General features: G+C 40.9%; 1 protein-coding gene across 1 annotated transcript in view; it reads right to left on the bottom strand.

The window, feature by feature from the left end:
• Nucleotides 1-14,474, bottom strand: part of FRK (fyn related Src family tyrosine kinase) — a 35,428-nt gene extending 20,954 nt beyond the window's left edge. The window contains exon 1 of the mRNA XM_083497848.1: nt 13,517-14,474. Within this exon, the coding sequence (XP_083353974.1) occupies nt 13,517-13,914 (398 nt within the window). The 5' untranslated portion in view covers nt 13,915-14,474. The remainder of the gene's footprint in view (nt 1-13,516) is intronic.
• Between the last annotated feature and the right edge of the window lie 3,303 nt (nt 14,475-17,777).

Here is a 17,777-nt window from a genome sequence, read left to right on the forward strand (position 1 = left end):
ACAAAATGTTAAAAGAGAGAAAATGTAAGTGGCTGGGAGACATTAAATTTTACATATTCACTTCATGGCCTTATATACACACACACCATTACTCAAGTTCCTCTCTTTTTCTTTCTCTCTCTCTCTCTCTCTCTCTCTCTCACACACACACACACACACTTGAGAAGGTTTAGAAGTTCCTCCATCTTTCACCTATTTCAGAGCACATAGAGTGATACAAAGAAAAACAGATTTGTCAGTCCCCAAACAACTTTTGAATTGCTGGTACATCCAGTCCTCACATTGTCTGTTTTGTGATGAAGAGAACCAGCCCAAAGAGGTAAGAGAAACAAGCAGGACATGGTGGTGGACCAGGATTGTAGCTTATCTGCCTCTTTCTTTGCTGATGGTACAGTTGACTATTATTGTATGGCCTAAGTAAGGGAGAAAGTCCATACCCCCAAATGGTATTGAGGTCACCTCAATCTCTTCTGAGTGATAGCAAAATTGGAACTTAACCAGGGTTTGTGTTCTTTTAAAATGAGGCCCAGTGGAGACTAGTGTCTTTAATAAATCTGATTTATTCTGCACGTTTACAACCTGAGTTTTGCAGGAGGGAGTGCCGAACATTACACCCCAACATTTTTCCTGTGATGACATCACACCCCTGTCATCCTGCAACTGCCCCCTCCATGCCGGTATGGCTGGTGGTTCCTATTATCAAACAAACCAAGCCATTAAGCATTTTTTATGTCTTCAACCACCCATCCCCTAGGAATTGATGGATTAGCCTTTTTCTGATCCATGCCAGTTTCACATGGGTTCTTTCATAAGTTCATTCTGTCTAGACAGGGTTGGGGCAGTGCAGCAGCGAGGTTGGGACTGTGCAGGTTAGGAATGACTGGAAATTCGAACAGAAACTAGAGTGCCAATTGTCGATGTTTGCCAATTTGTCCCACGTCTAGAACAGAAATGAGTCCAGTGAATACAACTAATATACACTGTTGCTGCTTTCAGTCTGCAAACAATGTGCAATTAACGCCCTTTCCCCCATTTGCCTTGTGTTTCCATGGCGTTGAAATGAATGGTGTGCAATGTGCCCAGGGTGGCTGTCTACCAGCTCCATCTGGTGCGCAGGCTGAGACCCTACCTGCCCGCAGACTGTCTCGTCAGAGTGGTGCATGCTCTAGTTATCTCTCGCTTGGACTATTGCAATGTGCTCTACGTGGAGCTACCTTTGAAGGTGACCCGGAGACTGCAATTAATCCAGAATGTGGCAGCTAGACTGGTGACTGGGAGTGGCCGCCGGGACCACATAACACCAGTCCTGAGAGATCTGCATTGGCTCCCAGTATGTTTCCGAGCATGAGTGTGCTGACCTTTAAAGCCCTAAACGGCCTCGGTCCTGTATACCTGAAGGAGTATCTCCACCCCCATTGTTCAGCCTGGACACTGAGGTCCAGCACCAAGGGCCTTCTGGTGGTTCCCTTATTGTGAGGAGTGAGGTTACAGGGAACCAGACAGAAGGCCTTCTCAGTAGTGGTGCCCGCCCTGTGGAACACCCTCCCTTGAGATGTCAAGGAAATAAGCAGCTATCCTATTTTTAAAAGACATCTGAAGGCAGCCCTGTTTAGGGAAGTTTTTCATATTTAATGCTGTATTGTTTTTAACATTCGATTGTGAGCTACCCAGAGTGGCTGGGGAAACTCAGCCAGATGGGTGGGGTATAAATAAATTATTATTATATTATTATTATAATGCAGTAATTGTTACATAGTTAAATACAGAAAAGTCTGCCACAAAAGGCAGTGAGGTGAATTACATTGTTATTGTTTTTTTGGAAGCCAAACTGGAATGGAAACAGTGCTGTGTGTGATAAATCCCGGTCAGAATGGAAACCAGTGCCCTCGTACACCCCTGGTAAAGTTGCAGCAGCAAAGCCAATCCAACATTCCCATATCTGCGCCTGCACAGCTCCAGCTTTGCTGCCACCTTGCCCTTCCTCAGATGCATCCAGGCAAGCTGCGGCAACATCAGCACACCCCATACCCAACTAAAGTATTGTCCTTGCCATAAACCAGAAAAAGCACAATCATGGAAAATATGAGTTGTTGCAGCGACTGCACACTCGCTGTATTATGCCAACATGTCCAATACCAGCAGTAGGTGCCTACTAGAGATCAGGGCATCACAAGCCATCACGTTATTCTGGCACTGCAGGTGGATAGGCAGGTGAAACTCGTGAGAGTTTCCCATGTAAAGGTCAAAAGTTGATTGACAAATTTAGACTATATAGCAGGAAGTAAAGTGGATTCCAAAAAGAAGCCTTTGAAACAACAGTGACTTATTTATTTTAACAAGCATTCGACTATGAGTAACATTTCTAGAAGGAATGAGGAAATAATAACGGGCTCAGTGAAGTCAGAAGAATGTTGGCTTCAGTATAAGGGCATGTCCAGCCTTCTTAGCAAATAGGAAATAGTTTTGCATGATTCACTCACAGTTTTCAGCTTCCCACCTCTCATGACATTGATTTATAGATCCAGTTTCTATTAGTACACGCAAAACTATAATCTACAAAACACCTCATTGTTTTCTCCATAATATTGCAGAGATGACAGTTTATAATAGTAATGTCATTTTCACCACCCTTTTAAGAGAACTGGAGCAGGGAAGATGAAAGAGATGCTAGAATAAAGAAGTGCTAGAGTTCTCATTGCAGTGGAGAGATTCCTATCTGCCTATGACAGGACTATCAGCGTGTTCTTAGAAACAGCTTCATACAACTGGTACCTACAGGTACTGGGCAACTAAAGAGTATCTATTTTTCCAATGAGAATGTGAGAGTAGCAACTCAATACATCAAACAGTATGCTGTAATGTGATGATCCAGGAGGATATGAAGGCATGGAAACTATGACTATGTGCACATTATCAACTTGATGATCATGTTCAGCCTGGACACTGAGGTCCAGCGCCGAGGGCCTTCTGGCGGTTCCCTCACTGCGAGAAGTGAGGTTACAGGGAACCAGGCAGAGGGCCTTCTTGGTGGTGGCACCCGCCCTGTGGAACGCCCTCCTGTCAGATGTCAAGGAAATAAACAACTATCTGACTTTTAGAAGACATCTGAAGGCAGCCTTGTTTAGGGAAGTTTTTAATGTTTGATGTTTTATCACTTTTGTTGTTGTTATTATTATTAATATTCTGTTGGGAGCTGCCCAGAGTGGCTGAGGAAACCTAGCCAGATGGGCGGGGTATAAATAATAAATTAGTAGTAGTAGTATTACTAATTTCCCCCTGTGGAGTTTCAAGTGGCTTTTATTTGTCACTGTACACATGAGAGAGGAAGTTGGGATGCACATTTTGGTGTGCTGTGCCTGAAAAAGCGTTTTTCTGGGGGGCTTCAACCTTGTGTGGGTCACGTGACTCATATGGCAGTGTGAACCTCAAGGATGGCATCCCAGATTTGCATCCCATTTTACAGGAATGAAGATGAAACTGTGTAGCCCTTCACAGGGTCAATGGCATCCCTACACAAATGCTTCCCAAATGTAAACGAAAATTGTGAGTGCCAAAAACATAATCGCAATGCAGAGAAGGAGAAGGGAGTTGTTAGTATTTTTATCTTAGCCCTAATTGGAAATCAGTTTCGAAGGGCTTGACACATATTTGGAGAAGGCGCAAGCAGGAATCTAAAGCTACTATCTTAACTGCATTTATAACAGAGCCGTTGTTTGCCTAGCACAGGGAACATTTTTGTCAGCTAATGGTAGGGTTGCCTTCACACAGATAAAATGTAATTGCACGGCTAAAATTGGATCACCAAAGCGTACACAAAGTTTAAAAAAAAAGTGGGGAGGGGGAGTTTTCATTACAGCTTTCCTTTTATCTTCTAATACCAGGAAAAGAGATCATTTATAAGTCAAGTGGCTGAAATGGAGGCAGAGAGAGACGGAGAGAGACCCTTTGTATAGCAAAGCTTAGAAGCTGGCACACCAGTCAAAACTCTTTGAACAGGAATCTGGCAATCAAGAATTGCTTGTGGTGTTATGGCTTCTGTTTTGTTTTTAGTTGAGTGTATTGTTCTGACTCACATCGCAGCTCTTTCTTGATTGTTTCAGTTGTATATTTAACTGGTGACTACATACAAACAGGGTGGTTTGCCTTTTTAATGGGAAGCTGCACTAATTAAAATGTGACTGGATATCGGTATCTAGGAACCGGCAGTATTTTTTATGCGGTATGCTTAGTAGCTGCTAGCAGAAGGGACACAGGCCAAGGATGTCTACACTTATTCATTGCTCTACTTAGGGCACCTCCTCACTACCATCATATATAGCAGGACTCCAAATGGAAGAACTTGCCTCCACAGTTTTACAGGGTGATGTAGCACAGGGCTTTTAGTGCTGCCACTTCAAATGGCTGTATCCTCAACTCAGACCTAAGAGAAAGTGAAACTGATACACAGATGGCATTATAGCCCCCCCCCCCACTTGCATTGATCAATAATCTTCTGTCCTCAACTTGTTGGAGGGGCTGCAGGATAGTTGGAAAATTATTTCATCTATCGTGGGAATGTCCCAAAGTGAAATAATTTTCAGATACGATCCCTAGGATTATTGTCTCGACCGCCTTCATTCCTGATACCACACTGCTGTTGTTAAACATACCAGAGTGAATAGTCAGTTCCTGGATAGAGAAGTGGTCCAAGGCAGGACATTAATCCCAAACCTTCACACCAACCCATATCCAAGAGTTCATATTGACTAGATTCATGGACTGAATTCAGGAGTCCAGGGTGGAAATGAAAAATGGATTCTCCAGAACGTTGCCCTAGATTTGATTGTTCCTCATTTTAGGGAGGATTCCATATGCAGGTAATTAGGGAAAAAAGCATTTTAATGTGAACACATTTATGGAATGACATTGTAATCCTTCCCCTTTTTTCTTATCTTATGCCATTAATTGTGCCAATATACCTTTGCACTAGCCTAACTTATCACCTCTATTTGCAGGTAATTTACGCCCTTCAATTTCATTGTGAACTTTGTTCATCTATTTCCTGTAGCGTCATCACTGATTTAAAAAAGCATGAACCATAGGAATCAGTCCTTAGTCTGATTTAAGCAAAACGTTAAAAAAAACCCCACTAAGCAATGCCACTTGATTTTATTCAGAAATTTTATGAAAACTTCTGTCATTTAGTAGTACCAGAGGAAAGACAAAAGCCTGAAGTAGGGACCCACTAAAGAAGAGGTGTGTTTTTTTAAGTACACAAACAGATCACACACTATTTTGATCACTTAATCCTCATAATCAAAACCCATATTTGATCTGCAGAAAACCAGTCCTTCAAGTTTTCAGAGACAGCTATGTTGGCCTGCATAATTTATTATTCTTTGTACATAATCCAGTTGATATGTAAGGTTATGAATCATGCTTGTTGGTCCAATCCATGCAGCTGAATAACCTAATTATTGTAACAACAAATAAGAGGTATCTGTGCATTTAAAGCATGACATCTAGAGACTATTAATCACTACCACCCACTTAAGCTTCTTAATAAAGGAGAGTTATTTTTGGTCGCAATGTAGGTGAAGACAGAAAACAGAAGGAAGAGTATGGAAAGGAAACAGAGAGCATATCCACAAAGAGGCAATGCTAGTCATTGAGAAAAGCAGAGGCTTCAATATTTCCGTAATTCATCTCACTTTTTCCATCTGAAAAATATTTCCCCTTAAAATACCAGTTCAAGCCTGGGGCTAGAATGTAGAACAGAGATCTGAGGATACAGGTTCTATTTTGGAAAGCAGTGGTGGGCAACAGGGTGTTTTTGGAGATATTTTTCTCTCTCAAGCACCTCACAGAATGTTGGAAAGCGTAGGCCAGAGGTCCTGGGGCAACTTTTTCTTTCAGATGGCCACATCATGGGCACATCAGTGCTCACCCATCGCCAGTTACACAGAGATCCTCGTTCATAGCTTTACTCCAATCTTTACTCCAAATGGTACATGCTTTGAAGCTTGAATTCCTTCACAAAAGTTGCCCAGCATATCACATTATATCAACCTGAATCCATAAGTTATCCTTTTCTTCAGACAATCACTTTCTGAATGCCCTGCTTGCAATCATTGGCATAATCAGGTTTAACATATTGCATTCTTTCAAAGAATAATTTCTTGTGCAATTTCATCTGATTTAAAAGCTCTCATGCTACAATGGGAGTAAGCGCCATGAAATTCATTCAGACTTACTTCTGAGTAGACATACATAGGATTGTGTTATCATGCTCCTAAAGACAATATGCAGCAGATTTCTTTTTATTTCTTTAAATCCTTGTTTACAAGGCAGGGCAAAGTACATTTGGATATATGACAGATATTGCCTCCAGTTGAAGATAGGAGCTGACATTTATTGCTACTAAATTATACAAATGTCACTCTTTTTTCTTTTCATTTTGTCATTACTGTGTAATCTATAGGGACATACATATGCATGATACACATCCATATACCAAAAAAAATCATCAATATTGATTTATAACAAACTAAGTGCATGATTATTGTGAATTGCTGTACATGCTTTGTTGTACCAATAATCAAGAAACATATGTGAATTTTAATTTAAAACGTTACACTTTTTCTTTATCTTTCAAAACCTGTTCTTTTGTGCACTTTAGTTTTCCATTGTGCAGTGGTGGGAAACGCCCAGTCCATCTAGTGCTTAGCATAGATAATTTTAGCAGCAGTTAGCATAACAATCTTCAGTGCCTATCAATTATTTTATATGTCACTGTAATAACAGAAGATCAAGGGGTATTTTACAGTCAAGCAATCTTTTTATTGCCTTGTTAATATTAAACCACAAAGCCTTAGATGTAGAAAATGCCACATTTGGTTAAAAAGAATTCTTGATTCTCTTTCTGATGTTAGAGCATAGCAGGTCCTTGAACTACCTGTAATTCTTTATAGGTTTCAGACCCATTTAGTCATAACTAGATCTTAGGTCACATACAATCTAAGAAGTTGACACTGTTTCCAGACATTCTCATAAGACTATCTTACATATTGGATCCAAGTTATCCCCATTTTTCACAATCTCTATTTCTCAGTGCAACTTCAACAATATTTGGGGTGGTATTTAACTAAGTTTTACTCAGAGTATATTCCTTGAAATTAATGAACATTACTAAGTTAAGTTCATTAATTTCTTTGATCTACTGTGAGCAAAACCTATCTGAACATTTTTAATACTCGATTTTTCTGAAGTCACCAGGAAAAAACACACAAGTCAATTCTTTAAGCTGGCATAGTCTTTCTTCTAATTCCTGCATTTAATTTCCTATCTCTAGATATTCAAACTAGAGTGGCCCACACAGGGAATCTTTGAATGACCAGAATATTAGCAAGCTTCCATGGATGACACACAGCTGTAAAGGATTTATTTGCAGGACAGTGAAAACAAGTTCAGTGTTTATCCAGTATAAACATTTTTATATAATGCGTACAATTAATATGACAGAATTTCACTCACTTGGAGCAAAGTTGTTTCTTTCCTTGGAACAGCTGTTTCACTCTGCTGTCTCTAAATCATGGTGCATCCCTACCTGGGTTATTTGCATATCCAGCTCCACCACTAAGAGGTTTACTGCTTCCCAAAATAACTCTGCCCTTTCTCCTCTGCTACCCTTATGCCTTGACCTGCCTCCTTTACTTCCTTCAAATCCCTCCTCAAAACTTTCCTTTTCTGTAATGCCGATATTGTGCTGTAAAATATCGTGCCCGCACCATGTTTAAAGCACTCTTATACCACTTTATGAGTCATGATTTGCCCCAAAAGAATCTTGGGAACCGTAGTTTACCCCTCACAGAGCTACAATTCCCAGCATCTTTGACAAACTAAATTTCCCAGGATTATTTGGGAGAGGGTATAACGTGCTTTAAATGTGCGGTGTGTCTGCACCCTAGATCATTGTGTTACTTACACAAATGTCAGCCCCACTGAGATAAATGAGGCTTACTTCCAGGTACAGTGGTACCTTGGGTTACATACACTTCAGGTTACATACGCTTCAGGTTACAGACTCCGCTAACCCAGAAATAGTGCTTCAGGTTAAGAACTTTGCTTCAGGATGAGAACAGAAATCGTGCTCCGGCGGCGCAGCAGCAGCAGCAGGAGGTCCCATTAGCTAAAGTGGTGCTTCAGGTTAAGAGCAGTTTCAGGTTAAGTATGGACCTCCAGAACAAATTAAGTACTTAACCCGAGGTACCACTGTACATGCTTGTAGGATTTTGCTACCTTAATTCTCAGTGCACATGCCCTGTGCTGCCTTCTCATTGACATGTAACATTCAACTGATACTTAAACTCATATTTCAGTGAATGTTGGCTGAAACAGTGAAAGAGGCCTTTATTAAAAAGCAAGCCTGAAGGGATACTATGTTTTTCGTGGCCAGTTTAGAAAACAAAAGTGGGGTTGTTTTCAATCACAGCCCTCCCTCCATGGTTTAGGTTATTAAAATTAACAGTACAGCTGGCTAACATTTGTTGTCCATAATACATTGGCAGAAGGACATTTTCGTGTTTAGGCAAAACAATTGGCACTAACAGAGCAAGGACAGGTGATCGGTTGGTTTCCATGGTTCCTGTTTGCAGTGCTGAATATAATCGAAAGCAAGGCATAGACAAGCGGCAGAAGCAGAGAGAGCATATTCTCAAAAGTTTAAATTGTGTGACTAGTATTACTCCTTAAAATTAAAACTTGGTGATTCAAGGCATGTTAGGATACTTAAGGCAACCATTCCAAATAGTTAATTTATATCATAAAGCTACATGTATTGATAGAGCTGGAAACTACTATACTGTAGTTCGAGTCATTAAAAAGAAAATCATATTGCTCAGAAATAAGCTCTCAAGGTGTTTTCATTATAAAGCTGAAAATATTGGCCAAATCATTTTAAGCATTTGCCAATGAGATACAGAGAAAGAGAACTGGAGAGGAAACAAGCTTACTGGCAGAACAACAAATCTTTCTATATAGCACCATAGGGTCAAACTTTAAAAACCTAATCAGAATTTCCTTCTGTAAGCTGTCTTTTGCCTGCAAGGGCATGCAGCTCGGAGGAGGTGATATTGATAAGTTGGGTTAGAAAAAACCCCTCAAGGAAAACAGTCACACCAGTGCTACGTGTAGTTTGTGAAAGTCTTGCACCACCTATCAATTGTGTTTTTAAAGCTGCATACCATATGTGAATAAAGTGGTGAGCTCAAAAATGCAAGGCCCTCTCTCCCACCCAAAAGGTCACCCATAAATGAGCATTTCCCCCCCTAAAGAATGAAGTGATCATCTGCCCACACTCAAATTGGTATCAAGCATTGCAGGAATACCCAGCAATACGTACCTGGTGTGTTTCTGGCAGCACCAAGAACACCCTAGCATGCTACTGAGACCAAGAGGATGCTGTCTGCATAAAGAGCACAGTTACCTTAGCTGCTCTTTGACTTCAAAGTTAACAAGCCTATTATATACCCCATACTCATGTTTAAAGGTATGAATTTAAGAGACTGAAATGTGCTTCATACCTTATACTAGTGATGGGAGTTGGATATTGGAGGATCACAGATTCCCTATCAGCTCCAGCTAAAAAGCCAATAGTGAGTGATAATGGGATCTGTGTTCCAGCAACATCTGGAGGGCCACAGGTTCCCCATCCCTGCCTTACATTTTTCCTAAGCTTCTCATCTAGGAAGGTGTGCAAAACTTATATGCAGATCAAGCCTGCACAACTTGTGATTCACACACAACCCCTTTGAGGTCACATTGCACATGAAGGGAGCACTTTGCAAGAATGGACTGGCCTTATAATACACATGGAAATTTGAGCACGTTGCTAACGCTTCTCTGCCTACATCTCTGGCAAGTCCTCTTGGGTCTCCGGTTCAAAATATCCAGCACCAAATCCCACTCCTTGGTAACAGGTCAGGTGCCTAGTCAGCTCCCCACTCAGGTAAGCAATGGGAAAAAAATACTTGCTGCAAAGCATAGCTTCTGCAGCTGTCTCCCATCTCTCCCTGCCTTTGCCATATGTGAGCAATGTGTCTTTTCTAGGCTGTATTGCTCTCTAGCACCCTTCACACCCAGCACTGTGTAGCAGAATCCCCAATTTCCACATGCAGTCAAACTTCTGTTGGCAAGGCCCAGTACTCCACTCCCAGCCACCACCGTTCCTGGCCAAACACTTTTGCCTTGCAGAATTGCAGCTTGGATGCACGGAACAGAACAAGCTGTCACAACATACCAAGAGTGACAATAGCATTCCGTGCCAACCAGCTATTATGCCAGATTAAACATTTTGAAAGCCTGTTCCTTTTTTCCTTTGCAGAACTAAAGAAAAAAGATCCCTAGCCCACTAATTGCCAACATTCAGTGGTCCACTCACCTGCATCTTTCTGCAGCATACAAAACAAGCAGACTTATTAGGGCGAAGGGGACCAGAGGCCACTCTGATAAAGTGGGCTCTGATCCATGGAAGCATGTTTTACTCGCAGCACAATGCTATGTGTATCTTGTAATTTCCTGTAAATTCAAAGTGTCTTAATTCAAAGATTCTGGATATAGGACTCCTGTCTAGGGCTGCAATCTTATGTACCCGTTTTCTTGGGAGTAGCCCAATTTCACTGCTTATTCTCTTAGCCCTGAAAATGCCCCACAACTCAGCTGCTGTACAAAGAAGGTGGCGGTTAATTTTTCTAGGTATTTTTTAGTTCCTTATTCAATTTACTAGTTCAGATGACCTTTGTGCCAATTTAATCTGGAGTAGGATTCACCAAAGGTTTGCAGCCTCTATGACATAACTTCTTCCTCTTTTCTCCTGAGCCTGTATCTTAGATTGCAAAGCTGAGAGCTGGGCCCCATGGTAGTTAACTGCTTTTGTGCAGCACCTAATATATTTTACCCAAACATACGGCAACATAACATGTGCCCAGACAGAGAGCAGACATGTGCCAGTGCCATGGAACCACATCTGCTTGCTATTCCATGGGGTATTTCCTCCAAAGCCACTTTCAGCACATACCTCTGAGTTCCACTGCAAGTGTAAGTTGAATTAAGGAAGCTACTGCAGCATTTATTTTTCATGCAAATATAAATCACACACTGTCTTTGGTGTAATGTAAACAAGCTGCAATAAAGCTACAATTAAATCTCTCCCGTGTAATAATATACAATGGTGTGTTTATAGTTTTCTTAACTACAGCAACAATCCTCGTATTTTATAGGTCTAAAATAGATAGGCTTAGCTGCTAAGGTTGATAGTTATCATTTTAATTCCTTTAATAGCAACCCTATATTAAGATGAAATTCTTGAATCCGCACACTGATGAGTTCTCCCCAGATGTTTCCGAATATGCTGACTTATAGAGAATCCTGCACCAGCGGACACGGAGCAATGGATCCAAACTACAAGAAAGAAGATTCCACCTAAACATTAGGAAGAACTTCCTGACAGTAAGAGCTGTTCGGCAGTGGAATTTGCTGCCAAGGAGTGTGGTGGAGTCTCCTTCTTTGGAGGTCTTTAAGCAGAGGCATGACAACCATATGTCAGGAGTGCTCTGATGGTGTTTCCTGCTTGGCAGGGGGTTGGACTCGATGGCCCTTGTGGTCTATTCCAACTCTATGATTCTATGATTCTATGCTCTGCTGTTGCAATCTGCAGCACAGGGATAGACAATGGGGTGCCCTCCAGATGTTGTTGGACTACAACTCCCATCATCCCTGAAACACTGGCCATGGTTGTTGGGGGTTGATGGAAGTCAGAGTCCACCATATATTGAGGCTGTCCCTGCACATAAAACCTCTTACAGTGAACTCCATGTTATTTATGAAGGGTGGTACTCAAGAAGTATAGAAGAAGACTATTTTTTTGTCAATTTGCTGTTCTCGCTGCACCCACCCCCTTATGCTGTTTCAAACCTCTGGAGATTTTTGGATGGGGCTGCAGGGATGGAGGGTGAATATGCAAAATATCACTCCCCTCCCCCTCTTGCCTGCTGACTAGAAGCTTCCACTGGCTCAAAGAGCTTTCTGTCATAAGAAGAACAGCATTGCATACAATCCTATGAACTCCTATCAATTTGCTTGCACCACTTCACAATTTCAGCAGTGCTGTGATGGTTTGTAAGTCATGAAAACCCATGGCTTAATATTTTATTATTTATTTTAAACAGTGTTATATTTCTTACTGCTAAGAAAATTTTGAAGCAGTTCACAACACGAAACATCCATTAAAACTATTTCAAAATGCAGCTATCAGAATATCAAGAAATATACGGTTGTAGAATCCAGTATTGATGATCAGGAAACGTCTAAGCAAAGAGATGTGTTTTCAGTAAACATTGGCAGAATGCTACTGTTGATGCTGCCCAAATAATGGGGGTGGGAGAAGCTTCTACAACACCACCACAGAAAAGGCCCATTTATATGTTTTTTTTGCTAGATGACAATCTGCAGATTGTTGTGTGGCCAACAGGCCTCCTCTGAATATCTTAATCAGTCTTACAGAGAGTGAAGGTGGTCCTTCAGGTAAACTGGCCCTGAGTTGCTCAGGACTTTATATGTTAATAAGAAAAGCTTAAGAATTGCTTGGTAGGCAATAGGCTTTCATTATTGTGATGGGAACAAGTCACAGAGAACTTCCGGCTCACACGATTCCGCCATACTGGTGTGGCCGTGTAGAGATCAAAAGTTTCACTTCTGCTTTTGACAAGTTGCAGTTTAGCAGTGCAACCAAATCCTAAACTGTGGTTATTCTTAACTGGTTGATTGAACAAAACAGCTTTGCATTCCATCATTTGAAGTTGGCTTGTTTTGAATAAACCATAATAAATATTTACTGCAGTTTATCAGGTTTGGATGAAATGACAACCTATGGTTAATTTTTTTAAAAGGAAGTGAACAGCTCAAATTTCCATCTCACAGTCTTGCCAGAGGTGGATCTGGGAGTATGTAACCCCAAGACTTGTTGAAGCTCATTCCCATCACAATAAATCATGGTTTATTATCACATCTGACCTAGGTCACTATTTTGCTCTGTTGCTTTAATTAAAAGATATTACTAAATTACCACTTTCAGGTTGTCATTATTTCACAGGTGGGATGCAAATGCATATTGGCAAAATCAGGTTGTACACTTAAAGTGGATTTGGCACTTTTGCTCAACAAACATGCTTCTTTTTTTAAAAAAAAAGGATTTTGTGGAAATGAATGTGATGGGGAAATGCACAAGGAAGTGTGGGATAGCCATTGCTTGATAGGATGTTGTCTGCAATCTCCATGCATACAAATCAGAATGAATGTTCAATAAACAGGTCATCTGGAAGCAACCTATGTTGCTTTGTTATGTCTATATGGCAGAAACTATTCTTACTCTAAATTTCCTTGTTACCTGAAGTTGCTGTCATTCCCCACCCCCCGCAGCTCTCTGTCTAGCTATTGCTATATGTCAGCTGTACCACGTAACAATATGCATTTCAGAACTTACGGTTCAGCTTCAATGCTCTGGTCAGGAGCCACATAGTTGGCAGGGATGTAACCTTGCCGCTTCTGTCCATGCTTAGCAGACCCGTTCTCCACAAGCAGCTTTGCAAACCACCAGCTCCCTTGAGATTTATCCAGCACTTCAAGCTTATCTCCAGTTCGGAAGCTCAGATCTTCCTCTGTACGGGCTTGGTAATCAAACAGGGCCACATATTTGCAAGTCTGCTTTGATGGATGAAGAGGCGGTGGGTCTGGGATGCGTATACAGATGGTGTCCGAGGACTCTGGCGTCACAGTCGAATTGATGGTAGTTGGGTTAGACTTATCCTCAGTCGCACAATTGAAAAGCCAAGGCATATAGGGCTCCAGACAAGCACAATATTTCTGACAGCAGTTCCCCATTCTGTCCCCTTCTTGCTTGTGGCCTGTATTCCTTCAGTCCCCTTCTTCCTATCCTGAAGCATTCAAGATCCCTTCACACCCATTTTTTCCATTCAGCGTCATTTCAAAAATAGTCCCAGGACTCCTTCCTCTAGTACAAAAGGCAAACGATTTCACTGGACATGTCCTCTTCTCTGCTTCTCCCCCTCCAAGTCTTCTTCACCATAAGAGTTTCCTCCTTGCCTTCCAGCTCCACGCTCAGGACTGAAATCTGAGCACTGAAGTGCAATTGTTCATGTCAGGGGAATTTTTTCGCTTCCTCTTCTGATCGGTCAGAAAGACCTGAATCGTCACGTTAGGGGCCAAAAAATCTTGTAGCAACAGAACAGGTAAACAGAAACAGTAGAGAGAGCTTCCAGCTGAACTTCCCTATCTTTGCACCTCCTCGTTCCCTTTATTCTCTTTAAATGTACTCTGGCAGTAGGGAGGCTCTGCACACATTGTAGCTCCTGGTAATGAATAACCAACCTAACTTGCCTTGTTGCTTTAATATGCTGAGTTGCTTGTGGACAAACTATTTTTTGTATGCACTTCCTGGTTTGCTCTTTTTCCCTTCTGTCTTGGTCACTGTGTGTGTGTTGCTGTCCCTCAAACACATACACCACTCTCTCCTTGATGACAGTGCCTCATCTGATGATCATTTTATTGCACAATGAATTTGCACTTTTTTATTTCATATTCACAAAGAATTCAGAAATCTTTCCCAGATGGCCAGGCCACATTGTGGAATACCTTCCCTGCTGAGGTGCACCCACCTCCCTCATTCTTAACATTCAGGAAGAAATTTAAAACATTCCTGATTACGTGGCAAGGGGTGGAAGATACCATCCACAACCACCTTGAAATTATCAGACATTCTTAATTTTTAATTAATTCTTAATTTTTAAACTGTTCTGGATGTTTGGAAATTTGTTTTTATAAATGTATTGTTTTAGGTGTTGTCACCCTGGGCTCCTTTGGGAGGAAGGTTGGGATATAAATTTAATTAATAAGTAAAATAAGGGCCCATCTGTGTTGCAACCTCAGAATCAATAATATTAAATAAATACTGTAATAAATAATAAAATGCTGTCATACTTTGTTCTTCTTCTTCCTACAGCTTTGTTATAAGAATAAGATGGTGCAAGAGCACCATAAAGAAAAAGAGGTATATACATGTTACAAATAATAAAATTCTTTAGATCTGAAGAAAACAAATCTAATTTTTTGAAGACAGGGAGTTTCCACAAAATTCTAGAATGTCCAGGCCTAACTGCTTGATTTATTTAGCAGTACTTGCAGCTAAGTGGTGATGCATTGGCTTACATTTTCATTTTAGTCATCTAACTCTGAATTTAAGAACCAAGCAGTGATTTGCTGACTCGGGTTAGCAACCCTGAAGGGAAGTGGAGAGTGGTTCACCCAGTCTATCTGCATTTTATACATAACCAATCATCACAGCAAAGCAATATCCTCAATAGTAATTTAGTCACATTTCTCAGATAAACATAGAGTATGCAGTAATGCGTACACAGACTGCCTCCACTGCCCTCCCACAATGCAGAGCTATCTTGCAGTTTCTTGAGAAACTCGCTTGATGTATTTCCCCTCAAACCAGCTTCAATCCACAAGGAAAACATAGGCCACTTCACAGTTAAGCCGAGGTGTGTGCATTTGAGACAGCCATTGCACATGCACAGATGATAGCTTCATGAACAGATGTTGAAGAGCAACTGCAGGGTCAATTCTTTGATCTATGATTCTATGTCACCTCCCACCTTCAACCACAAATCCGCAGACCACAGGAATGAAGTTCACATTCCACAGTTTGGGATCCCCTGGGCTAGCTAATAACAGTAGATTGCTCATCCATGGCCTATCTTATATTAACAGGAGCCATATATTGTAGAAATTGTAGAAATAACAGGAATGACGCTTAAAGAGGCTTTTTAATGTTGTGTGTAAAACTCATCTAGGAAGAGTCTCCCAGCAAATTAATTAAGGTTATTTGCTTCCCTGAGTGGTGCCAAGTTTGAGGGAAACTTATGTTTGGGGATAAAATTGTGAAGGGATATAATTTCAATTTTGCTGCTGACACCTTTATGGCCCTTCGGCAATTTAATGTTGTCCAGTTTGTGTGTGTGTGTGTGTGTTCATCCTGAGATTCTGTGGAATGAATGGCAGTCTGAAGTACAATCTATCAGTGTTTTGCTTTATTAAAAATTATATAATCATAGCATGGGGGAGGATATCTGAAGCAGGCAGCAAAATGTCTGAGCCTATATAAGATTTCCAGAGAGCATTAGCTTGAATTTCTCTGCCCTGGCTGCTAGCTAAAGGGTGCCACTTTTCAGGGATAGAAGAATTAGTTTTCCAGACATCAAGGAACATTATTGGTAGAAATGCAGCCACTCATTAGTTACTAAAGGTAATACTCTCCTCACAGTAATGAGGGAATAGCAGCTCCTAGCAATTCACCCTCCCATTCCAGATTAAAGAAACTCTGTATCATGTTTTGTTCTTGCCTGCTTAGCCTCTTTGAACTCATTTCTAGTACTCTTATTAACATCATGACCAAATATGATAAGCCCTCCTTTTGGGGGCTTGCACTGTAAATAAATATACTGAGATTAATGGCAGTGCTCACTAGCAATACAGTTTACTTGAAAATAATATACATTGATAAAATGCCAGGATTTAACCTAAATTCAGGAGACTGTTCTAGTGCCAATATACACAGATGGTAAGCTCTGATCCAATGAGCAAACACATTTTAGATCCCTTCCTTTATACAAATTATTTGATTGCCAATGCAAAAAAGAAGCTCTAATTCTAACTTTTTTTTCCAGCGCTATAAGCTGTTCACTTATCTTTCTCTTAATCAGACCCAGACCATTCATAGGAACGCATTAGACAGAATAACAATAGGTTGGGTGGAGTTTTCAAGAACAGTGTGGTAAGGCTAAAATGGGCTGCAATTCCATAAATGTTTTGCAACATTTGCCACACACTTGCTTCCCCCAAAGGTCTGCCTTTCAGAAGATAATAATGTGTCAAAAGTGTGTATGGTGTAAATACAAGGTGTATACAATAACATATAGAACTTTCTTGAATAATTCTGCACATATCCACCACCATAATGGCATTTTCAGAAGCAGTGGGATTACCACTACGATATGTGATTATGTCTTTTCTCCCCAAAATAAAAGTCAAAGTGGCTAAAAATAAATTTCAGTAAATTGAAAATAAGTAAAACTAAAATAAAGTGTAGATGGGGCCTTAGCTGGATACAATCTATAAAAACCTGGCAGCACAAAAAGGCCACAAACTAACGAACTTACCTCCCTCAGCACAGTGACACTGAAATGCACTCATCAGCCTCTAAACCTGCCAAAAATGAGGTCCCCTCTCTACACTCCTTGATGCACCTAAGTCAGTTGGGGAATCTAAAGCAGGCCCACCAATGTTGTTCAGAGTATTGAGAGGAGATGGTTCTAAACAGTGCTTTTTTTCTAGAAAAAGAGGTGCCGGAACTCACCATGAACATCTCCCTCTTTTGCTTAGAATGGCAATGCTGCCCACTTGAGGTCTGGAACCCACCTGAAAGGTTCTGGAACTGAGTTCCTGTGAGTTCCCTCTGAAAAGCCCTGGTTCTAAATGTACCCAGTCCTTTAAAAAACCATCAAGGCTTCAAAAGCACCAACCAACACTTTGAATTGTGCTCTCAAATAGTTGCCTGTGAAAGCTGGAAAGGACCAGAGAAATATGTTGTGTCCTGCCATCCAGTTTATGTTTCTGATTATTTTCAAGGACAGCACCATAGGAAACACAAATTCTTGAAGCAT

The sequence above is a fragment of the Podarcis liolepis genome (assembly GCF_965112155.1).
Source record: "Podarcis liolepis genome assembly, chromosome: 3".
Taxonomy (NCBI): domain Eukaryota; kingdom Metazoa; phylum Chordata; class Lepidosauria; order Squamata; family Lacertidae; genus Podarcis; species Podarcis liolepis.